A 22,780-nucleotide genomic window follows, 5' to 3' on the forward strand; every position below is an offset into this window, starting at 1 on the left:
GGAAGGAAGAGGAAGGAAGAGGAAGGAAGAGGAAGGAAGAGGAAAGAAGAGGAAAGAAGAAAGAAAATTAAGAACGAAGAAAAAAGATGAAAAAAAAAGAAAAAAGAAGAAAAAAGAAGGAAAAAAGAAGGAAAAAAGAAGGAAAAGAGAAAAGAAAAGAAGAGAAAAGAAGAAGAAAGAAAATGAAGAAAAAAGAAGAAAGAAAAAGAAAAGAAGAAGAAAAGAAGAAAAGAAGAAAAAAAGAAGAAAAAAAAAGAAGAAGAAAAAGTGTTTAAAGAAGTAACTAACAACAGGTAAGTTTTTACAAGTGAGAGTCTCTACTTGTCTTAAATCGGCGAATGTTTTGGCAGATACTCTTCCGACAGCCTAAGAACACGACCAGCATCACCGCCCACAGCAAGGCTTCTTACACTGGGAACCCTACACGTTTTTGCATAGAAATCCTATAGAACATAGGTTTCCTTTTTATAAATTTGTGTTTGTGAGCCATTCCCTTGTATTTAAAGAAAAAGTAATCCCATTTTGTTTACAACTGAACACAAAAATAACTATTTTTTTCCAGACAGTTGTAAAGTATGACCGCAACCGACCCTGCACAACACTTCGGAGCTGCAGAAGGCAGCGAATTCCAGGATCGTTCTGGGCATCTTGGACTTCCAGAACTGATAATGGTAACTGATAACGCAGCAAATAGGAAACCACATGCTCATATGGATAGAAAGAACTGGAACCTGATATGGAATTGGTTTGTGCCTCAATAAAGTGCTGTCACCCACAGGGAAAAAGGGGATAATTTCATACAATGTGGCTGGCTATGTAAAGTCAGGAATAGTTCCATATGCAACAGATTTTTTGGCTGGCTGCGTGTAAACACCAAAACCAAAATTAAAGCAGTTCCCCAAGAACGATGCCCCTTTCTAGAGCAGTTAAGATCCTGCAAACCACACCCTGAGCTCTATTTACTTGGCGTGAATTGCTTTGAGTGGGCTGTTTCACGTCAGATGACAGTCACAGCCAACACATGTAATAACGCTGAATCACACGCTTCCACTTGGTAGGGCAGAGCAGCACCACCATTTATTTTGAAATTCTTGCTGATGCTGTTTCAGTCTGTGGACACAAAATACGTCTAGATGCAGCATCTGGAGACAAATGCCAAAGTCTGCCACGTGAGCTGCTTTTTCTCTCCAAGAACCATTAACATGTAATTCTTGCCTCACTGCAAAATCAATCATCATCAGAAAGGAACAATCCAAGAGTGGTAACTTCTCCCCAGAGCCATTTTAAAGGTTTATTTCACTTAAGGACTCGGTGTAATTACAGAAGAAAGGCCAACTCTCTCCAATGTGGGTGCCCAAGACACGAGCACGCTGGAGCTCCAGGAAACTGAGCACGACTGAAAAAAACAACAGAATCAACTTTTGCACTTGGGCGCCAAACACAGGCACTCAATATTGAAATCACTCTGCTCATCAAAAAAAACTACTTTTCCCAGTTTTAAGCCTTCTAATAATATGCCACCCTTCGGCGCGGTCAGCAGCGGTGTGCTCCTGAGCCAACAACAAGCTGCACGCCAGAGGGCTGTGACTTCCAGTGTCAAAGGACTAGAGGCGATCATCTGGAGTGGAACACATACCGTATTTTTTTTCAAACAGCTCTTCAACTTGCTTTCTCAAGTCTGTAATTCGCGCATTCCATTTCTCTGCAAAGAAAAGAGGAGGACACATCAGGCTACAGACTGAAAACACGCCATGTGATTTTACTGCTTGCTTGCACACAAGTGCCCGTGGAGTACGGTACAGGCTATACCTTCACATGTATGGACACATTCAGGAAGAAAAAGGACAGAACAAAAGCTTTAAGATTACCTCCAAAACTTGTGCAGATATTAAATCACGTTTGGGGAAAAAAAAATAAATAATAAAAGCAAATCCAAACATAAATGAGGCCAAAGTAACTTCCCAAACTGGTTTCTCTTTGATGGCTCGGTCAGCAGCTCTCGCTGGCATCAGGGTAAAGTCAGTTTGCAGCTGCTGTTGGTAGTTATCTAAAGCTGGGTGCTGAAAAGCTTAATTAGTGAAGCCTGATAAAGCTTACAGCAAGTACATGAAGTTGTTTTGGTGCAAATCTGTACAACTATCTGGGTCAGGAGGTACTGTGCCATCCTCTACCTTAATCCAGCATTTCTCCAAGTCCTGATGTTGCAAAACATGCCCATAAATCCTCTTTCTGAAAGAAGATACAGGCTGCAAGACAGAAGTTATCCAAATCCAATCGTGTGTTCCATGGAAAGCTGGATTAAATGGCAGAATTTTAACATCTCATTTTCTGCCTGTGACAGAGACTGGATGTTTTCACAGCTTTTCGTCCTGTCTCAATGCTCTTAAATGCCACAATCCTTTTGTAGATGGTACCAGATGCTGGCTGGCCTTTTAAGAACAAGTTAATAAGCAAGTGTACTTACACCTTATTTCTAACACCAAAGACTTGAATCTAGTAACGACAGAAGTCAAAAAATGAGGCCATTCAAGCTATTACACTTCCAGTTGTCAAAAAAATCTTGTATCAGACAAGACGGAGGACTGAGTTTTGAGTCCGTATCGAAAGGGGTTTAAATATTCATTCTCAGACCAATGTACACAACTTTGGTGGCCATGTTTAAGCTTTTACTTTTTAAAATATAATTTCATGGATATCAATAGGACAGCACGCTTCAGATGTGGGCAAGAATAAGACCTGGTTTAAGGGGGAAAGAGTGTTTTTGCATGCTGCCTCGCACCCACACCTAAACTTTTTATTCTAGTTACCTGGTGTACCACCTACATCAATTAACCTGTTTATATTTTGAAGGAAAACACCCCCTGTGGATAAATATATATAATTGTTTTTGCCACCCTTTTTACCGTTCCCCTGTAGTGCACAGCTTCTTAGCTGATAAACACGTCTTGGGCTCAATGTTTTCTATTCCTGTACCCATCAACGTTGTAGTATTTCCCCCTTTACCTGCAGATGCATCAACACTGCATCAACAGCAGCTTTAGCAGGAAGAATCAGGAAAATACTTCCTGGCCTGAAGTGGAAATGCTGCTTTACTCCACGGAGCTGGGGAGCACACAGGGACGGTGCTGGGACAAGGGTTCCCCAAGGCAGCTGTGTCACCCCAGATTGTCACCCAGAGGAGCTGCAATCCCTTCAGTTCACCCAGCTCTGTAGCAAACGTGGTGAGCGATCTCCCCTAAAACTCAGGCTGGCTTTTGTCAGAGGGAGAGCAGCCAGGAAGAATGTCACGCTGCATTATAGAGCAACCGTAAAAAAGCACAGAAATAACCACTCTTCCGAATATTGGTTGTTGCTGCAATTTCAGAAGCTGCTCCCACCCAGCCTGGTCTCCCTCTGCTCATTAGCACGCTCATGAGAGCATTCCTATGTGAGCCACGAAGTTGTCAAGGCTTCTTTTTCTTTAGCTTCTTGCCACCAAGCCCCGCAATCCCTGGCCAAATATTCCATGTGAATCTTTTCAAGCAACTACTTCCATGGCCCCTCTCCAACGGAAACACTACAGGATTAATAATTGAACACACCGCAATACTGACACGTTTATTTGGAGTGGTGGCTAGACCAGAGCATAGGCATTCAAAAAACATTTTGATCAGTACACTGGGTTTTTTAGCTATTTTTGTATTTGATGAGCACATTGCCAAGTAAGGCAAGAGAAAATAAAAATTCAGAGGAGTTATCAATCAGCATGATTTCCAATTAGATTGCTAGCATTATTAACCTCTTGGATTCAGACCAATTACTGTAAAAACATCCTTTTGTCACACATGTCGCGAAGCTGAAGACCCACCACAAAGCTAAGCTGATCCTCTGTTTTGTATTTTTTTTTTTTTTTTTGCAAACACCCTGCAAAGCAGTTTAGTTTTCTTGTAGGCACCAAGGGAAGTGGTAGCTGCCTTCTGTTCCTATACACACACCTTCTGACACATGGGCAACACCACCCCAAATAAATAACAACCCTGAAAACCTTCCCAGCCTGTCCACGGTCTCTTCAGTTTAGCCCATCCTCTGCTCCTTGGGGACGTGCTCCAGGATAACGCCCATGTCAGCAGGGGCAACCTGCACAATGCACACAAAACGTCGCTCAGGTACTAAGCACATTCCTGTTCCCATCAACACACCACACAGTGCTCTGGGGGGAAATAAAAGGAAAACCACATAGCAATTCCAACGACGCTGCAGGCTGGCAAAACCCGTGTTCAGGGGCATGTCAAAATGGGGAAAAACCATGCACACTTCCCATCACTGTCGTAGTGAGACAACAGCTAAGGGACTTTTTTCCACTAAACTGGTATGACACAACTGCAAAACACAGCTTGAAGCTTCTGAGCTTTTGATAAAATCTCTAAGCACGCAAAAAACCACAGAAAGGTATTTTTACTGACAATGGCAATTCCTTTCAGCAAAGGTATTCTTAACCTTAAATAGCTGATTCAGAAGTATTTTTGAAATCCAGCCTCCCTTCTCCAAAGATTATCCGTTGCTATCAAGCATTTTACCAGACATTTTTCATCCCCCGCCCCGGGTACAATTATCTTTTTTTCTTGTTTCCATGAAAACTAAGGGCACAGCACATCCCCCTGTTTCTCAGGCCACCCGCGGTACCTGACCTGACTCGGGGCTGATGTACAGTCAGTGTCTCCAACTCACAGCCAACAAACATCTGCATCTCTGTTGTAGAAAACACTGAAAAGTCATCAGATGAGAGGAGGTTTGTCTCTCAAGCACCTCTAGCTCCCTCCCAGCACGTGTGCCTTTGTCATTCTGCAGCGACTCGTGACAGAATTAAACACCTCCTTTCTCCTCTCCAAATATCTAATATTAGATTTCATTAGACAAAGGTGCAAAGTCTTCTGTAACGTCCCAACAGCAGCACTGCAACCTACCAACACTTGTTCTTTCTCATGACAGCTTCTCACGTTCATTCTGTGCTTTATGCAGACCTTGCGATGCCGCAGAGAAGCGCTGCTGTCCGCAGGCGAACCCCAGAAGTGACTAGGAGGGACAACAACCTCGACACAACTTAGGAAGCCCAGGTCTAAAGATCTCTGATAACCTGTGAGCTGCAAAAACTGCACCGCTGGTGGGTAGGAGCAGTTTACTTGAGAACAGCTCAGAGGGAGAATCTACCAAGTCAACTCAGAAGCAACGGCGAGCAGATAAGCTGTGAGAAGTCCTTTAATCGGCGTTTCAACATCGAAAGATCAAACTTTTATCATCCACATATTTTATTACCTTTGCTCTCATCAGCCTCACCGCCTGTTCTCCCCAAACACTGCCGGCCTGCCAAGCTTAGATGCTTTTTTCTGCTAAGGGAATATATTCCAGCAAACGCTTCTGCAGTATTAACGGCTCCATCTCCTCCTCTACTAACACTGCCGTTATGTTGGCCTGACCCAACCAAAACTAACTGATGCTACACGTGGAACTGCCTATTAGTATTAGCCATCTTTTGAGAATAGAGCTCGCAACAATGTTTTATTCATTTTCACTGAAATTAGCATGAAATAACATGTTTCACGCAAAACAGATGTCAGGAGAGGTTCTGTGGGGATTTTTCAATTGACCTCAAATCCCAGCATTCCTAATAAACATCTCAAACACTGTGCCAAAGGACATATTCCCGATTATGCAGAACCTCACAGAAATACACAGATTCATGGGCTGTCTGCCCAGAAACCAAACCAAAGCAAGAAATAAACGAGAGGTATGGGGCCGGGACACATCACATGGATAAAGTATCCTTAACCAGAATAACGACGGTGTGGGGGTGCGTTTCTGCACTGCGAACTCCACAGAAGGTGTGCTAAAAGAACACTGCCAAGAAGACCCCAACCGCTGGTGTGTCGTCAGGGACCAAAATCATCTGGTTACCTTCCTTCCCACATGTGGCTCCCCTCCGCACATCTTCGTGGGTCGCAGCACGTATGGAGAAAGACCAGCCGGACGGGCTCCTGCCCTCCCGTTTGCTGTAATTCAGCACGCCAGTAAACACAGGCTTTGCTTCTGGCCCAACAAATCGGCTGGCAAAAATCTCGATTTATCTTCATTTTATGAAATCACTTGCAGTGTCTATTTAGACGGTCACTTGGAATAACAAGAAGCAGAGGTAGCTGCTGCTGCTGACGATTAGACTGCTGCAATGCATCTACGGAGAGCCCTGGGCTCTTACATGAATGCTCACACCGGCGTGTCCCACCCCTGCCACGTGAAATTGTGTCGTATCTTTTTTACAAAACAAAGCAGAGACAAAATAATCTTCAATTTTTATCTTACCAAAATTGAACTCTCTCACTTTTCTTCTCCCAGTATTGGTGGCTTCGTTAGATGACTCTGTGTTCTTCGGTCTCTTGTTAGTGGGCAGGTAGTCATCATCATCTTACAGAAACATAAAAATATCTGGTTTATGTCCAGAGAAACTCATGTGCACCCTTGGAACTGCTTTGAATTTCAAAGCTCTAATGCAAGTATTGAACTTTAAATTATTATTTTTATATATAAATGCATCACATTTTGCAACGAATTACTTATCTGAGTAACTTTAGAAAGCTACTGGCCTGCGTAGGAACAACTTGCATAAAAGAGCCAGCACAAGTTGTAAGATAGCAAAGAGCAAAGCTTCATCTGTACTTCCTAAGGAAAATAATATTGTGTTCTGAAACGCAACTGGACATCTCATGACCGTAAAATGACAAAAAGAAATCTGTAAATAAACTGTACAGACATAAACTACAAGTTTTTTCTCTCATTGGAAATAACCTTCCAGTAACAAGTCTTGAAATCCAGTACCTAAGCTGTATCTTGAAGAGCTCAAAGGCACTAAAACCGGTTTCAAACCCATGTAAAATTGATTGATGAAACTGAAATTCATTTAACAGGCTCGAACACACACAGACAGGGGGGAAACTGCAAACCCCAGTTATTTTTCAGTGAGCTGCTACCTTGCCAGTCACTCCCCAACTTGAAACACTACCTTCCCTACCAGTTAACGAGTTTTTAAGACTGTCCAATTACCGATACCTGCAACCTTAGAGAAAAAGTAATGGTTCAAGCAGAAAAATTAAGAAAATTAAAGTTAATTTCACACACAGAATAGCATCTGCCCAGGTCACCAACGGCACTTCCTTACGTAGGAAAAGTAATAGTCCATATTGACATCTCTCGCACCTATGCGGTTGCATTATATTCTGTTAAAGGAAAAACTTTTCAGAACATTTTTACTTTTGTGGTAAAGGTTTTTACATGTATACACAGAACTTCTGCTGAGGAAATGTAAGAATTCTTTTACTGCTGGATTACAAAATGGTGAAAGTAATGCCAGAAGTATCAACTTTGTCCTAAAATGCATCACCTAATTTCTAAATCACTGATTTGGTGGTCTTAATCTTACCCATTCCAGAAGCAAGCTTTGCAAAAGCTAATCTCAGAAGTGTTTTAAAGCAGTTACAGGACACATAATTCACAAATAAAAGAAATAAGCTGACCTCCAACACACATCCTAGCACAAAACCCACAAGGGTACTGGTTAGTGGCTTTAGTGCTATTCAGATGAGAAAGGGAGGTGCCAAGTTTAGTGTTTTTTATCTCATATTTATCAATATGAAACAAATAACATGTGTAACTCATAATTTCTGTTATGGTACAATTCTTCCCAGAAGCTAGTGTTATGTAGAAATTTTATATAACTACAGTGTGCTTGTAAAAGGATGTGCTCTTCAGAACGAATGATGCAAAATCTTTTTAAAACCTAAATTAATGCTATTAAATAAGGAGTATTCTTCACTACCGAGGCTTGAAAAATATGCAAAGATCTGTCGCACATCATTTCAAAACCAGCCCAGTAAGTCCAACACGCTTCAGTGCACGATGGTGGTATAACATAGACTTCTGGAGTGGGTATGTTTGCCAAGCAGTGCAAGAATCCAAACTGCAGGCAACGCTGGCACATGATCCTATTTAATCAGTGACAAGTAAGGCAGGCATTGTAAAACATTTTTTTTGGCTGTAAAAACGCCCAATGGACTGAAGTCAATGAACCGGAGAACTAACCTTCGATGGTGACCTCGACCTCCGGATCCTCGCTTGTTTCTGACGGGGCATGCTGGGAGGCATCTGGAGGGGGAAAACCAGGATTGCTGACAAACGCACACGGAAAAGGTTTTTAACCAAGCACTCCATGACTTTGTCTTTGAACTAACACTTGTCAAAGCAGCCCCCTGCATTCACAGCGTGCAACGAAACCAGAAGCAAAGATATCTTACCGTAAGCCTTTAAGCAATTCAAGACCAGGGTACGGAGGTGGGGATTATACTTGCTAAATTGCATGTGCAGCAGTGCAGCGTTGGTGTTATCGACAGTGGGAAAGTCCTTAGTCTTGGCTTAATGGGATTAATACAATCAAAAATATTTTTCCCTTTGATATCGAGGATTACCAAAAACATAAACAAAGGCTCTGTTCCCCTTCAGATGATGTATTTCTTTACCATTTATACAGACTCTTAGCTGTTGCACTGTAATGATTTCTGTAACAGGCTGCAAGGGCAAGAGTGAGGAATGGGAGGGAAATCCATAATCCCGCTGCTTTTGCCAGGGCAGTCGGGACCAACACAATAAATAGGATTACGCCTATCAATACTCGGTGGGAGCAAGAGCAGACTGCGTTTAGCTGCAGTAAAATTTTAAAAAGTGAAGCTAATTATATTGGAAACTCTTTCAAAACTAAGTAGTGGCATATGAAGGAATATATTTTAATTATTCTGGCAGAGTAACGCTGCCCTTGTGCATTCTGAAGAGTATCTTCTTTCAGATCTCTCTAAGCTGGATGTGCATCACTTTGGGAGCAAGTCTGAAGGAATCTCTGTTTCAAAAGCTCTTCACATGATGTCATGTACAGTAGAGATTCAGCAACATCTACTGAGACACCTTAAGTATTTATATTCAAACTATGTCAAATGTATCATCTAGTTCATAGAAAACATTGCATGAGGTTTTGATCTAATGCAGAGTGAGTGCTGGGCAGGTAAGTAGTGAATGCAAAGCACAACAAAAGGAAATAATTGGGAGGGAATGGTCTTTTAGCAGACATGAAGTGTGGTCATAAAAATAACTATCACCTCAATTAATCACTTAGAACCTTTTTTGAGAGCATTGGAAAAGTTTAAAAAAAAATTAAATAAGAATAAAAAAAAAAACCAACCATAGTTTTTGGAAATATAAGAACAGCCACAGAGACTGGCAAATGGTTCAGCCAGCCCAGTACCAAATCCCTGAGAAATAGCCGTAATTATGAGAAACATGCGAAAACATCAGAGCAGATGGTAACAAAGTTATGGAAGAAAACTCCCAGATGGGACATCTCTGAAGTCATACTGAACCAGCTGGTTTAAACACTACAGCAAGGGGTTTTTTACGGTAAAACACACACAGCTCCTAAGCAGCAGCCGCCTTCACTAAATGTTGTCGCTCACGGGCGCTGTCTCCTGTTTCTCAAATGTTCTTTCGTTCGGTTTAAAACAACTTTGGATGTGCATCCCCTTAACCCTCTGATTGCTGCACCTCATGCTCCCCACTCCTCCGGTCCCACGGACACCTCGGACACCTGCACCAGCTGCTGCTGGTCTTGGGCATCCCAGGCACGTGGGAATTCTGCCGGTTCCTTTTCCACCCTCTTGTCCAGGTTACTGGAAGGGAAAACCAGGCAAAACCGCCAGCACGCCCCTCTGATGTCTTCCTTGGCAGAAAACAACTGTTTCTGCCAATCTTCTGCATCACAGGCTGTCGCTTTCAGCAGAACTTTAAATGCCAATTACATGTATTTCTTTAACAGAAGAATATACACCAATGACTTCATAAAATCCAAACGCTGTCACTGATTTTTCTTTCTTACTCATTTTTGCGAGGATCAGCAATAAAGAATCTTATTTTACAGAGCCCAGACAAGACAATCTATGCTGCATGCCTACTTAAACAACAAACGGAATTTAAGAAATTTAAGTTAAGACGGTTGTTTGTGATTTTTAGCCACTGCCTATAGACTTTTTCGTAAATACTACTTTCACAAACAACAGATTTATTCTATTCAGCAAAACCAGGGTCCAACTTTCAGCATTATTTCTTACAGGAACTTGTAAAGGAGAACAGATTTGAGAAAAGGGTGTGTAACAAAACCCCGTATTCCGGGTTAAATCCAGGTTAAACCTGTATTAAACGAGCCATGCTCAGCATCTGTAGCTATAAAATTCTACATAGTCAAAACCAAAGCAAAGCCACTCAGTCATTTCATATCTTCACGGTCAGTCATAAAGCTCATGGTATTATGCTCAGGAAAACAATTATTTTTTTAAATATATTTCAAATCTCCATATAAAATTATATAAATTGTATGAATATATAACAAAATATAAACCAAAATATGTAACAAATATATATATCTTAATACATATTTATATTTTAAATATTATAAATTTATTTCTTCTCAAATAAGTAGATTTAATAGCGCAGTCAGCAAGAGCACAGAGCTTTATCCTCCTTTATCAAGAAAAACGCTTTTGCATTTCACGTAAGGGTGCCCTTACCTGTGGTGACACTGCCCTGCAAAGCAGAACCAAGGGGATTTGTTGCACACCGTGGCCCTGACACTTAGGACTCAGGATTGAGAGTCAGGTGCTTGGGCTGAAGCTGTCTGCAGAACGTCAAAGCACTAAAATGTTGGGTGACAAGCATCTTACAAATGCAATTTCTGATTTAAAAGATCGGCAGCTCCCACCACAATTGTTTATAGTAAGCCACAGAGCAGCACCATTTGGGAGATTAAAAGCAAAACAAAAAAAACCCAAAAGCCAACCCTGTGGAAAAGTGGAAAGAGAATGGTTGGAGAAGATGTACAACTTAATTAAAGTGCCATCTTTTCAAATATTTCTGTAAAAAAAATATATCCAATGATGTTAATTTATTCTCAGGAAAAACATTCCCTCTCTCTGACCTTCTACCAGGATTCCCACATCTGTCCCTTCACTGTCATCGGAACCCTGGTGGCTTCCTTTAGACAAACATGAAGTAAAAACCATATACCACCATGAAAATACAAAAGGAACTTTTAACACCGACTATTCAAAGTAAGGATTTCTGTTAAGCAAAAAATCCAGAACTAGAATGTTCACCTGAACAACATACAGAAAACCCAATTTCTGAATTTTAAGAAGAAATTCGCGGGCTGGACCGACTGCAGATTAGTATTTTTTTGCAAATGGGCAAACAATATTTTAAATAAAAACTGTAAGAAGCTGAAAAAAACCTCCTACAATTCTGGGATAAATTCCTTCCCGCTATTGTTCCAACCCAGTAAGGAACTCCTTCCACCGAGCACAGACGTCCCACATATTTTTTTCCACATGCGCCTGCTCCCCTCATGCACAGCTGAATTAGCAGAGATTTATGAAACTTCATAACTAACCATTAATTGGACCGAATTTCTTGAGAAACATAAATTCCCACAAATTACTTTAGTGTGATCAACCTGATGCTCCTTTTTGACTCTAGAAAAGAAAGGAAGGCGATTCCCTCCTAGGTGTCTCTCTCCTTGGACACCTGAAAATGAAGGCAATGGAAATTTTCGCTTCTTGAAATTTAATTCACAGTTTAAATTTGAAATTGCAATTCCAGTACCTTAACTCTTACTTCAAGTGAAGGAAGTGGACCCCTGGAAAGTTAACACATGCAATTCCCCAAGCAGATGTCAGAAAAATACAATGGAAAGACCTACCCGTGTAACTTTTTGCGAGGGCGATTTTTTCATCCATCTCCGACGTTTCGGAAGGGCCTGCTGGGGAACAAAGGCATTTATTTTTTTTGTGAGAGAAATCTCACAGCAAACGCATTTTTCAGGTGCACAGAGAAATTTGCCAAATCACTCTTCATTTCAGTTATCACGTACTATCTAGAATACTGAACTCAGGGAAGATGGTGCAAAATAGGAAAAATTTATAAACCCTTCCTTATCCAGTTCAACAGGGTAAAAATGTTGAGGGGCTGGGGGCAGGGTGTGCATTCCATGGGATGCTGAACAGCCAGAGACTCACGCGGAACAGCAGGTTTTCAGCTCTTTTGGTGTTAATAAACTAATTTTAAAACACGAAATGTCGATGGTTCTGCCCTTTTCCACTGAATTCTTAATCAGCTAAATCTTTTCCCCGTTTGCTAAAAATTTGTATTCCTAGGGGGTCCCTTTCTGACTTTACCATTTCTACCAACGTTAGGCAAATTCAGAGAGATTAAAATCATTCACCGCACTCCAAGGCTGTTTGCTTCTCACCACAGCCGCCCCTTCGAAGGCGATACACGGACCGCTTTCACAAGGCTGCTGCAGAAAGCAGCACGCAAATGACACTTAAAAAGATTAAATTAACACCCCTAAAATCCTCCTGCTTAATGCACCGGTGCTCCTGCAGTTACACTGAAAGAGGGAACTGCTTACAAGGGCTTCACACTGAGCCACGGACCATTCTATACCACCGAAACAGTATAGGTATACAAAGGTATATATACCTTTATATACTTATATATATATATACACACACACATATATACACACATATATATACACACACACACACTCCTCATATATATATAGGTATATAAAGGTAGCCTATATATGGCATATAGGAACGTCCTGCTACGATTAACTGCAGCTGAAGGCTTTGGACTAATTACTAATTGTGCCGTATAAATCAAATCTTTTCTGTGTTCATTCGCAAAAGGGATCTGCGGAAGATCACCGAGCTCCCCAGCAAGTCTGGCTGTTCAGAGGTAGGTTTGTAAGAGTATCAGCAAAGCTTATTAATCGCTTCACAACAGAAAAGCTGTTGTTAACTAATAGGGCAAGTGAAAAAATTTAAGCTGTGTTTCATATGCACAGTAATTTGCATAAGAAATAATTTGCCACAATCAGACGCTGGAAGTATTTCAGTCAACTGAATGTACGTACGCAGCATCAAATATGAGTTACTCAAGAAAAATGAGTATTTAGAAAACATGATTATTAGGTCGTTACAATAATGCTGACTTGAGATCGTCCTGCCTAATCTGATTGCTCAGATTCTCAAAGGGATTTTAAATTAACAGGATTTCAAGTGAGGAGCCTATGCAAGGTTCTTTGTTTTACATGCATCTCTTTCAGTAAGTGCTGCTTCAATCTGCTGTCACTTTTTCTTTGCTGGGGCAGGGAGGGGGGGGTTTGGTTTTTTTTTTTTCCTAATTGTCTGTTCAGCTCAGAGGAGCTCCCTGATTTGCTTTTAAAATACAGCTCCAGAGCAGGATGGGCAGATCCCAAGACGGGAAAAAGCAGGAGGAGGAGGAGGATGGCAGAAGCCAGGGACACTGGCAGTGCTCTAGGACACCGAGGAGAAATGCTCATCCAAAAAGCAGGATTTGCACCCATGATGGGTGAGTGGGAATAGAACGCAATCTCCCTGGGCACGCTGGAAAACATCTCCATGGACTAAACTTGTTTTTATTTCAATAAGCATATTGAGTGCATGCAGCCAGACGGGTATGTCATTTCCTAAGGACTCCTCTGAACATGCAATTATTATAATTCATAATGCACTGACACGCAGAAGCATGCATGCCATTATAAGCAAATATCCTATTATAAGCACACATTTTTGTGTTTATTCCTTTAATTCAGAAATCCTGACAGGATTGTTTTTCCTACATATTCTGCGGTAGTCTCGATACTGCATTATTTACATGCTGTGACACAAATAAAAAAGGAAAAACAGAGTCCGACACATTCAAACTTGAAGAAAGATTTCTCTAGTTAAAAAGAGACACTCACTAGGCTTACAGCCCTTGGGATTAAGCACAGAGTATTCAGTACTTTCAGCTTTAATACAATGAAAACTACAGTACATGCAGTAAATCCATCAGATTTTTTAAGTGACCCACACAGACTGTTTTATGAAGCTTTTTTTTTTTTTTATTATGAAGCTCTGACAGAGGGAAAAAACAACATGAAAAAATTGTTTCAGAAATTAGAAAGTGTAAAACAATATATCCCACTAGCTTAATTTAGTAAAGGCTAGAAAATTAAATTTAAAAGAATTCGGAAAGTTCTACCACCAGGAGATATTAACAAAAGCAGATACATTTCCACCTGACTGCACTCATGCACTTAATGGTCAGACACACACATATCACATAACCAAGAAAAGCAAAAAGGTATGGCGGTAACCAGATCAGAAGAAGTTCCATCTAAGAATAAAAGTATGAGGAAATCAGGAAAAAAAAAAAAAAGAAGCAAGAGAACGCCAGAGACAAAAACTTAACTCCACAGCAGCAGGTAGGATGCAGGAGGGAGGATGGACACAAAGGTGGGAGATTTAATTACTAAAACCACAGGACACATTAGAATCTTGCAGTACAGCTAAATCTTGGGGTCCAAACTCAAGACGTCCAGGCAGAGCTAAGCAGCATCACCCTGCACCAGAACAAGCACCAAGCAGGCTTGCCAGCTGACGGCCGGCTCTGCCACCCAACACAGACACCCAGGAATTCTCTAACAGACGAAAACTGGGTCTTGCATGAGCAAACACCTTGTTACGTATCGCACCTACACCATGTGCTGGGCTGGCACCTGCACTGAAACAAGACCTTTGTAAAAAGATGTCTATTGCCATAAAGTGTACGCTGCCGAAATGCCTCTTACAAAGATGTCATTTTTCACATTTTAACAATGCCTGTAAAAACAAGAATCACGTCACTCCCTCGGCAGCCGCAGCTACTCCTGCTGCTCACCCACCAACAAACCCTTCACTTATGCCTTGTTCAGATCCCTCAGCCTGTTCCCAGTGGATTACACCCGAACACTGCAGTGCCAAACCCGTGGCACTTGGCAGAAGGAATGGATTTATCATCTTACGGATTAGCACCGTCAGCGATGCTCACTTTTCTGGCGACACAGATGGCAGCGATGTGAGCAAAATGTAATTCCCAGGGTAGCAGCAGAACGCTTTTAGGAAACATGACATAGTGCTTACTTGTTTTCTCCATATATTCTCTGGAATGTCTTGGTTTAAGACGGTGCGACTCACACTGTGGGGTTAGAGCACTTCCAGCCCAGCTTTACAGCTTCAGCCCCATTAAAATGGATGTTATTTCTAGTATCATCTCCAAAGGAGGAATATTTTGTTGTTAAGACACACCAAAGGCATTCATGACTTTCACCGTTCCAGAGTGAGAATAAAAGCACGGTTTACATTCCCATTCTGGGCTTGAACGTCAGTATCTTCCCGCAGAAGATATTTTCAGTTTCATTTGGTTTTGGATGAACGTCCTGTATTTTAACTGCCTCACTAATCTTTCCAGAAATTCAAAAACTGACAGCACTGGTCAACCACATGGTGTTTTAACGGGAAAAGATGTCAGGCAGTTTTTATACACTTGTAAGTGGTTTATAAGCTAAACCAGTCCATTCAAGGGACAGCAGTCTAGAAGCTGACTCAGCCAGCTCGCAGGATGCGCTCTTTACAGCCTTTTCCTTCCTCTTCCACTTCTCTTGGGTTTAACTTCAAGGCGTCAGTGGTAAATTCACAGGAAAACATGCCTCTGAGGAAAGGGTCGGTCCTTAGTCAGCAAATTGCTCCGTTCTGCATGGGCTGTCTCCAAAAAGCCTTGCTTTACTCCGTGCTGATGAAGGGGATTGAAGGTGGCACAGATCCCCAAGAAATTCTCTTAATGTATTCTTGCTTCTTTGTAAATTGGGGGGGGGGGGCAGGGAAAGAAAAGTATAGCTCCTAATTCTATCATGCTAATTGATTCAGAGCTGCTCTCATTCTGGCACTGATATTTTGACCTCATTTTTTCCATCAAAAGCCTTCAAGGTAGCCTTGCAGTCTTGCAGGCAGCCTTCCAGTCTGAAGCTGGGATGCGGGTCTACTGATGTCCAACACACCAGCTCAGCAGCCCCCCGCCTGCAGGGAAGCCCGTACAGAAGCTGGGAGGGTCTGCAGGCACAACGAGGCATTTGCATTAATGCAAATTAAGGCAGTACAGAGCACATGCCCTGCTGCTTGGCTTTAGGCTCGCACGTTCCTGGCTGGTCTGGCAGAACAGAACGCCGGTCCCTCTGCAACAGCCATGGAAACACATCTATTCCTACAGCGTAGTAATAGGCTTAATCTAAGAGTACAAACCACAATTCAACCACTGAACTCAGAAACAGCATTTTAACTAACATTTCTTTTCATAAGAGCCATAGTAAGTTGGTACTTCTAGATAAGGTATATGCAGGACTATTAACTGTAACAGCTGGGATGCTCCAGTATGTGCTGTTTAGTCCTGCAGATCTCTGCTCAGTCCTTTTCCTCATTTAAGCAACAGTCAAAATCCAGACCTTTCTTCCACAACAGGTTGTCTTTGGTGTCACTCAAAGCATTTAACACTGGAGTGACATTCCCATCTGTCCAGGACACTGGAAAAAACCCACCCACTGCCACCAGTGCCTACCAATGGAAAAGCACCCCTAACGCTCTGTTGAACACCCATATGCAGTTTTGGATGGCTAAAGTCCCTATTTCTCAGTCTTCTTCTTGTGTACTGCTAAAACATTTCTAAATTTAGTAATTCAGCATTAACTCGTGGAGACACCCAAACGGTGCAGCCTGCTCCAAGATAATAAGAGATTAAAAGAATGTCCACCTACAGGTGTAATTTTCCCCGTGTTTGATTAACGGGGGGGTTTTGTGCGCCACCGAGGCAGACAGCGCTATGGTTAGCAACACAGATTGGTGAGAAGAAGCAAACTCTCAGGGAAAAAACAATAACCGTGAAATTTCATCAGTAAATCATTTTCTCCAAGAAGCCCGAAGCAGATTGCTGTTCTCTAACAGTTAAGTTGTTTTTTCTCCTAAATCGATAAGCCTGGCTTTTGCTGTGGGGTATTTTTAGTAAGAAGGGTGACCCTAGCCATTTTCTTTTTTTTTTTCTTTCTTTCTTTTCTTTTGCAGTATGTCTCCACAAAGGCAGCGCTGGGCAGACCTGCATCATTCCTCAGGGATACACCTCGGGACAACTGCGCTTGTCTAAGGCTCGCGGCTCTGCACCACCACGCACACACAGACCCCTGTACGCCTCTGGAATTTATAGCGCTCCGCACCTCCAGCCACCCTGGGCTGGAATCTGAGCAGCAGGAACTTGGAGAAATGCAGGGGACAGAGAAATGCAGGGGACGGAGAAGGAGAAATGCAGGGGACGGAGAAATGCAGGGGACGCTGCTTTCCTGCGGGGTGACATCTTCAGCTCGCACATGCCGGTGCTTTTAACCATATACACACTCTGGTCTCCTGTTCAATGCAAGTCTGGAGGGCTACGCTGGGAGAGGGGAAAGGGGGAGTTATTAATCAAGCATCATTTCATCGGAAAGATAAATACCAATACCTATTCCTCTCCACAAATCAGAAGGTTTAAATGGAAAGTTCTGTAAAAGACAATAGAAATGCCACCCCCCCAAATCCATATTGCTTAGGCTGCGCCGTGGAAGCATACTGCATAAATGAGATTTTTTAGCTCGGACGTGCTGCGCTACAACAGGTGACTATTCTGTAAGGAAGCGATTTCAGTACAGACTCGCTTCAAACAGCATTGGATTACACTTTGGGCTACTGGCCAACTTCTGACATTGCCTTTATGCATGAAATGGAAAGCCACAAAGGGCTGGAAAGCAAAAAAGATGACAGGACTTGAGCTTTAGAAGAAACAATGATTAGGTTGTCTCAAAAAAAGCATCTATTTTCACTACCTTAGATCATGCCTGTAAACCCCCCCATCCCCTGAGGCCAGGCAATGTACAAATAGGAACAAACCATTATCCTAACACTGGAGAATTCACCTTTCCAATCCTGAACTCGACCAGTGACGTTTTGCAGGGCTGTGCAGTTAAGATCTCTCTGAACAGCACTCGCACACTACTTGAGACTACCGAGTCCACAATCCTGTAGTTAGTTAGTAGAGCACATTAGAAAATAATCGCAAGAATCTTTGTGTCTAAGCACAAAAAACATCATCTCAGTAATATATAATATTACAAAATGAAGGGATAAAGGATGGGCTGTTTCACACTTCGTTGTTGACCATGCAGCTATCCTTCAAAGGTGCACGGCAGCTTGCCCGAGCTCTTTTGCATTGCTCAACTAACCTAACAACAAATGCAAACAGGCTGAAATAATCAATTTAGGGTTCTAGTTATTGTATATTCCCATTCATACTCATGACTTCTTAATTACCGTTCATTTCAATCTACAGACATAACCATTTCTTGCTTTCCACAGTATTATCTGGATACGTAGAGATGCCTTCAAACATGCACACAACCCAAGTCATACGGACCTCACGTTACACTTTGTCTATAGAAATAAACCTTTCAAGATTTCAAGACAATTTTGACACATACTGGTCATTCCATACAAGGGAAGTGATTGATAGACCATAAAATTTACTGCAACTTTAAAGAAGCGGTTGGAGCGGTGCTGTGGGCAGTATTGCTGTTGGGGTTTGTTTCCTGTTTAAAGAGGTCACTGGAGTCAGAGTCTGCATACTGGACCATCAGAAAAAACCCAAGCAGTTCCAAAGCCTCCTGGAACTTCTCCCTGAGCCCAAACACACACACATGGGAATGCTGAAGTTGTACTTTAGCTCTTTTGGCATTGTTCAGAACAACCGAAATGATAGCCAGTGCGGAAATGTTGTATCCCCACAGAGCTAAGCACTGGCACATTTAATGACCAATAATAAGTAAAAACAGAAGCACACTTAAAACCAGCAACACTTAAGCAATCAACCCTTTCATGAGTTGATTATGAGATATATTATATTAATGAGATAGTATCATTACCTGGAATATTATATTGATAGTAGTCAGGATCATCTGATTCTTCCTTCACTGTTACTGTTGCCATTTCTAAAGAAATTCCTGTAGAAGCAACAAAGGAATCAACTACGGAAACCAATAATAACCAGATTCTTAAAAAAAATCCAAACAAAACAGCTACCAAGATCCTAGCTGGTGTCTACTAAAAAAAAAAAATATTTTGAGGTGCTGAGACACTAAACAACTGTTGAACTAAAACAGCAGTAACAAAGGGACCTGCTGGTTTCTTGCATTTCAGTTTGGTCACTGTCAGAAAGGATTCAGGCTCAAATGTTTCCCTACAAACTCAGTATCCTTGGGCATTTTTTTTTTTAAACTGATAAATAACACATTGTGCTATTAGTTATTTATTTATTTCCATTTTAGCTAGAAAACAGACAATATTTTAGGTCTTTCTTATACCTATCGAAAGGTCGCTTTCGATATTTTAGTAGCATTAACAAATAAACCGAGTTTTCCTCTCCCCATCACAAACCAATCTTGAATCAGAACAAAACAAAGAACAAGAGGGTTTTTCTTCTTCTCCACTTTACTTACAAAAATACCTTATTTTAGGCTACCAAATTTTACAAATCTCCTCCTCCTAGAAATGGAAACATTTGGCTAAGGTTCAATACTTAATAAAAACTCCAGCTGCAAAGAGGACAATTTTAAGGAGAGAAAAGTTTTTCCTTCTCACGAAGGATGGCTCTCTGCTGCTTTTTTTCTTGGAGCTTCCCATCTTTGCCTAAATTCAGCCTTTGGAAGAGAAACTGACCATTTCTTTGCAAAATTTTGAACCTACCAGAGTCCTCGCTGGGTTCCGTTTTCACTTGGATAGGAGGACAACTACAAGAATAAACAAATCAAGCACATTGTCACTATAAAAAAATAAACAACACATTTCTGGAAAGTTCCTCAAGCTTTACAGGTTTGTCAAGCAAAATCAATCTCCCACTATTTTTTCCCCCAGTGTTTTTTTTCCCCACTAGGAACACAAAAATAAAAACTCTGCATCTTGGCTTATCTGATTTATCTCAAGGAGATTGCCAGGAATCTCCCATCCCTACATTTTTGGTATGTACACAATATTCAAAGCACGTTTACCATTTAATGAGAAGCAAACTCAGAAGCACAGAAAACTGATCCCTGTTTTCATGTAAACCAATTTTTTATTTATTCCAGACATAATCCCTTCATTTACTAACAAAAAAAGTTATTTCGCTTTTTTTAATTGAGGAGGGGGAAGGAAGCAACATTAAATCTGTTCCCCATAGCTGCTGGACCATAAAACATGACAAACTCACCCCTGACAGATAGACTGTGAATTAAGAACACTCATTGGGCTAATTAAACCAAGGGGAAACTTTGCCATCTGTTTAATTCTCAAGTTTCCCCACAAATAACGGTCAAAAGAAAGACAAAAATTCAGCTTCATGCTTTTTATAATCCCAGGCAAGCAAAAGTTATCCAAAGGTCAGCGGGACAGCAAAAGCACATTAAGAGAAAGATAAACTGTATAGTAATACATAGTTGATACAAAAAAACTACATTATTTTAAATTCACCTTCCACCTGGAGGTATAACTGAATGTGAAGGTTCTGTCATATGAGCTCCTGAAAGTTAAAAGACAATCTTTGAATTTCCTGCACTCTATTTCTCTTAAATACAAATTGAAAATGTAACATTTATTTCACGAACGAAAAAGCTGATCCCATTTTACAAGCATATGTGCCTATTTTCTGTATTCAGTTAACGAGGGCGAGATCTCATTAAATTGTTTTATTAATATATAAAGCAACACCAATATACAATTACTTCAAATGTGCATTTCACCATGCTTTTCAGTGCTCCCTTTCATAAGGCTAAATGAAAATCTTGGGAAACGAAGGCAAACAAATCTTTCACCTCAACTCTGCTAGAAGAAAATGGACCATTTGATAGAGACTCAGCTTAGCCCTAATTACAGCCAGACACAAATAGGTTATGTTTTTAGAATGTCATTTACCACCCTGAAAACCTGCCTTGCATTTTCAACAGAAATATATTATTACCACAACCTCTATAATTTCCCACTCTCCAGATCTCTCGCTGGGCACAGGCAGCACATTTCTGATTTCACTAACCCAGCATCAACTACTGGCTCTTTCACCTGAGAAAGTGAAATTTCTTTTTTTCACTATATTCCTATACAGATTGCTTCATCCTCTCCGTAAAACAAATCCTCACATATATGAATTCTGCAAGTAAAGCAACGTGATCCCATGAGAGGAACAGGAGGGATTTCTTCTCAGCTAGAAGGGAATCTTCGCAGTTTTAAAAAATCTCACTTTAGCTCAGATCTTTTAAAATATAGAGGCCTTCATAGGAACTACAACACCCAGCCACTTTAGAAGATCAAATTAATTTAAAAAATGAGATATAAGTGCCGTAATCAGCTACGCATTGGAACACGGAGCACTGGAAAGTCTTAGCATCTTCTAAAAAGGCGATGCAGCCCTCCATCAGTTCACTTCTTTCCCTGTGATACTATCCAATTCACATGACATTTAAATTCAGTAAAAGGAGGAAGAATATGATAGAACAAGCTTTATCTCTAATTAGTTGCTCCTGGCAGAGCGCAATAAAGGATAAGGTTATAGCTCCTTAAGTAAGGCACCTCACAGTCTAGGAATTTCTGCACAGTTTGCCACTTTATCCACGTGACCAAATCTTGTACCTATATTGCTGACTATATTAATTTTTTTGATCTGTTTCTGTTTAGTCTGAGTAAGTAGTAACTTACCTAGGTGTTTCTTTGGCTCTAGGAAAGGCCTGTGTGGAAATATGGAAAGAAAAACCCACAGCTTTAGCAAAGGCATCGTTACTTACTTGGTAGCGTAACATTAAAGAGAGACCACTCCTGTTTAAGAGAAACAGGCTGCAATGTATTTAATTAAAATTAACCTGAATTCATTTAAGTAGAAAGCCAAAGTGGACAGACAGAGCAGCAGAAGAAAGACCAAATAACCTTTTGATGATAAAGGAGATCCCAGACTTGTTTTCCAAAATCCATTTCAGGGTCGAAGCATCGTAGTTCGCTGGGTGTTTAAATGCCAGCCCTTCAGGCAGACCCTGCACCACGACAGCAGACTGGTCCCTCTGGATCTTCTCATATGGCACAGGCACCACTGTTGACTTCCCTAAAGCTTTACCTGGAGAAAGAAAAAAAAGAATTCCACCATGGTTGTTTCGAGGTCAAGAATGCTCAAGAAAAGGACAAGTCCCTGTAAAACTCATTATTCTGGAGAGAACTGGAGCGAATATGCAAGGTGCAGGGGCTCACATCCCACAAAACACACCAAGAAGAAAACTATCCAATATACAAGTATGGTTTAGAATTGGCTACTAGAAGTTAAACTTAACACCTTAACAGCAGTAGAGTTAGAAAGCTAAGATTGTGCAGTACTTTCTTCCCAACTGCAATAAATATTTAAAAATGCAGAACAGCTCTTTAGAAGACTTTAAAGGACCCACCATAGCAAAAGCAGAAGAAGTCCTCCACTGACTTTCTGAGGGCTTCCAGTTCCACAATATCCACCGTCAGTCTGTTTGCAGGTAGTACAGTCTTCGTTTTCTGCAGTTCTGCAGCCCCCTCCTCTTCCGTAACACCTTATAAAAATAAGACAACAATAATAAGTTATTAAATCTCCCAGTGCCTAGTCCCTCCAGTTCAGACTACAGACAGTTGGGAAGGATTCCTGCCAGAAAACCCTAAGAACTTCTTTGCCTTAGAAGCAAATGCACTTATCTATGCACGTGAGCAATTAGCAAATTTGAATT

At 41.2% G+C, this 22,780-nt stretch overlaps 1 protein-coding gene across 6 annotated transcripts in view; it reads right to left on the reverse strand.

The window, feature by feature from the left end:
- Positions 1–22,780, reverse strand: part of GTF2I (general transcription factor IIi) — a 78,639-nt gene that overhangs the window by 30,162 nt on the left and 25,697 nt on the right. For 4 of the 6 annotated variants that reach the window (XR_008746175.1, XM_055797958.1, XM_055797961.1 and 1 more), the window contains 10 exons: positions 22,475–22,609; positions 21,969–22,152; positions 21,744–21,772; positions 20,526–20,574; positions 19,764–19,807; positions 18,944–19,021; positions 11,819–11,878; positions 8,107–8,169; positions 6,334–6,435; positions 1,637–1,702 (listed from right to left, as the gene is read on the reverse strand). Coding sequence is in view for 5 of the 6 variants with exons in the window: in XM_055797958.1 (XP_055653933.1) it covers positions 1,637–1,702; positions 6,334–6,435; positions 8,107–8,169; positions 11,819–11,878; positions 18,944–19,021; positions 19,764–19,807; positions 20,526–20,574; positions 21,744–21,772; positions 21,969–22,152; positions 22,475–22,609 (810 nt within the window). In the remaining variant the exon portion in view is untranslated. Of the gene's footprint in view, positions 1–1,636; positions 1,703–6,333; positions 6,436–8,106; positions 8,170–11,818; positions 11,879–18,943; positions 19,022–19,763; positions 19,808–20,525; positions 20,575–21,743; positions 21,773–21,968; positions 22,153–22,474; positions 22,610–22,780 lie in introns of those variants that run through there. The other 2 variants (XM_055797959.1, XM_055797963.1) reach the window with 2 other exon arrangements.

The sequence above is a fragment of the Falco peregrinus genome, chromosome 2, assembly GCF_023634155.1.
Source record: "Falco peregrinus isolate bFalPer1 chromosome 2, bFalPer1.pri, whole genome shotgun sequence".
NCBI classification, from domain to species: Eukaryota; Metazoa; Chordata; class Aves; order Falconiformes; family Falconidae; genus Falco; species Falco peregrinus.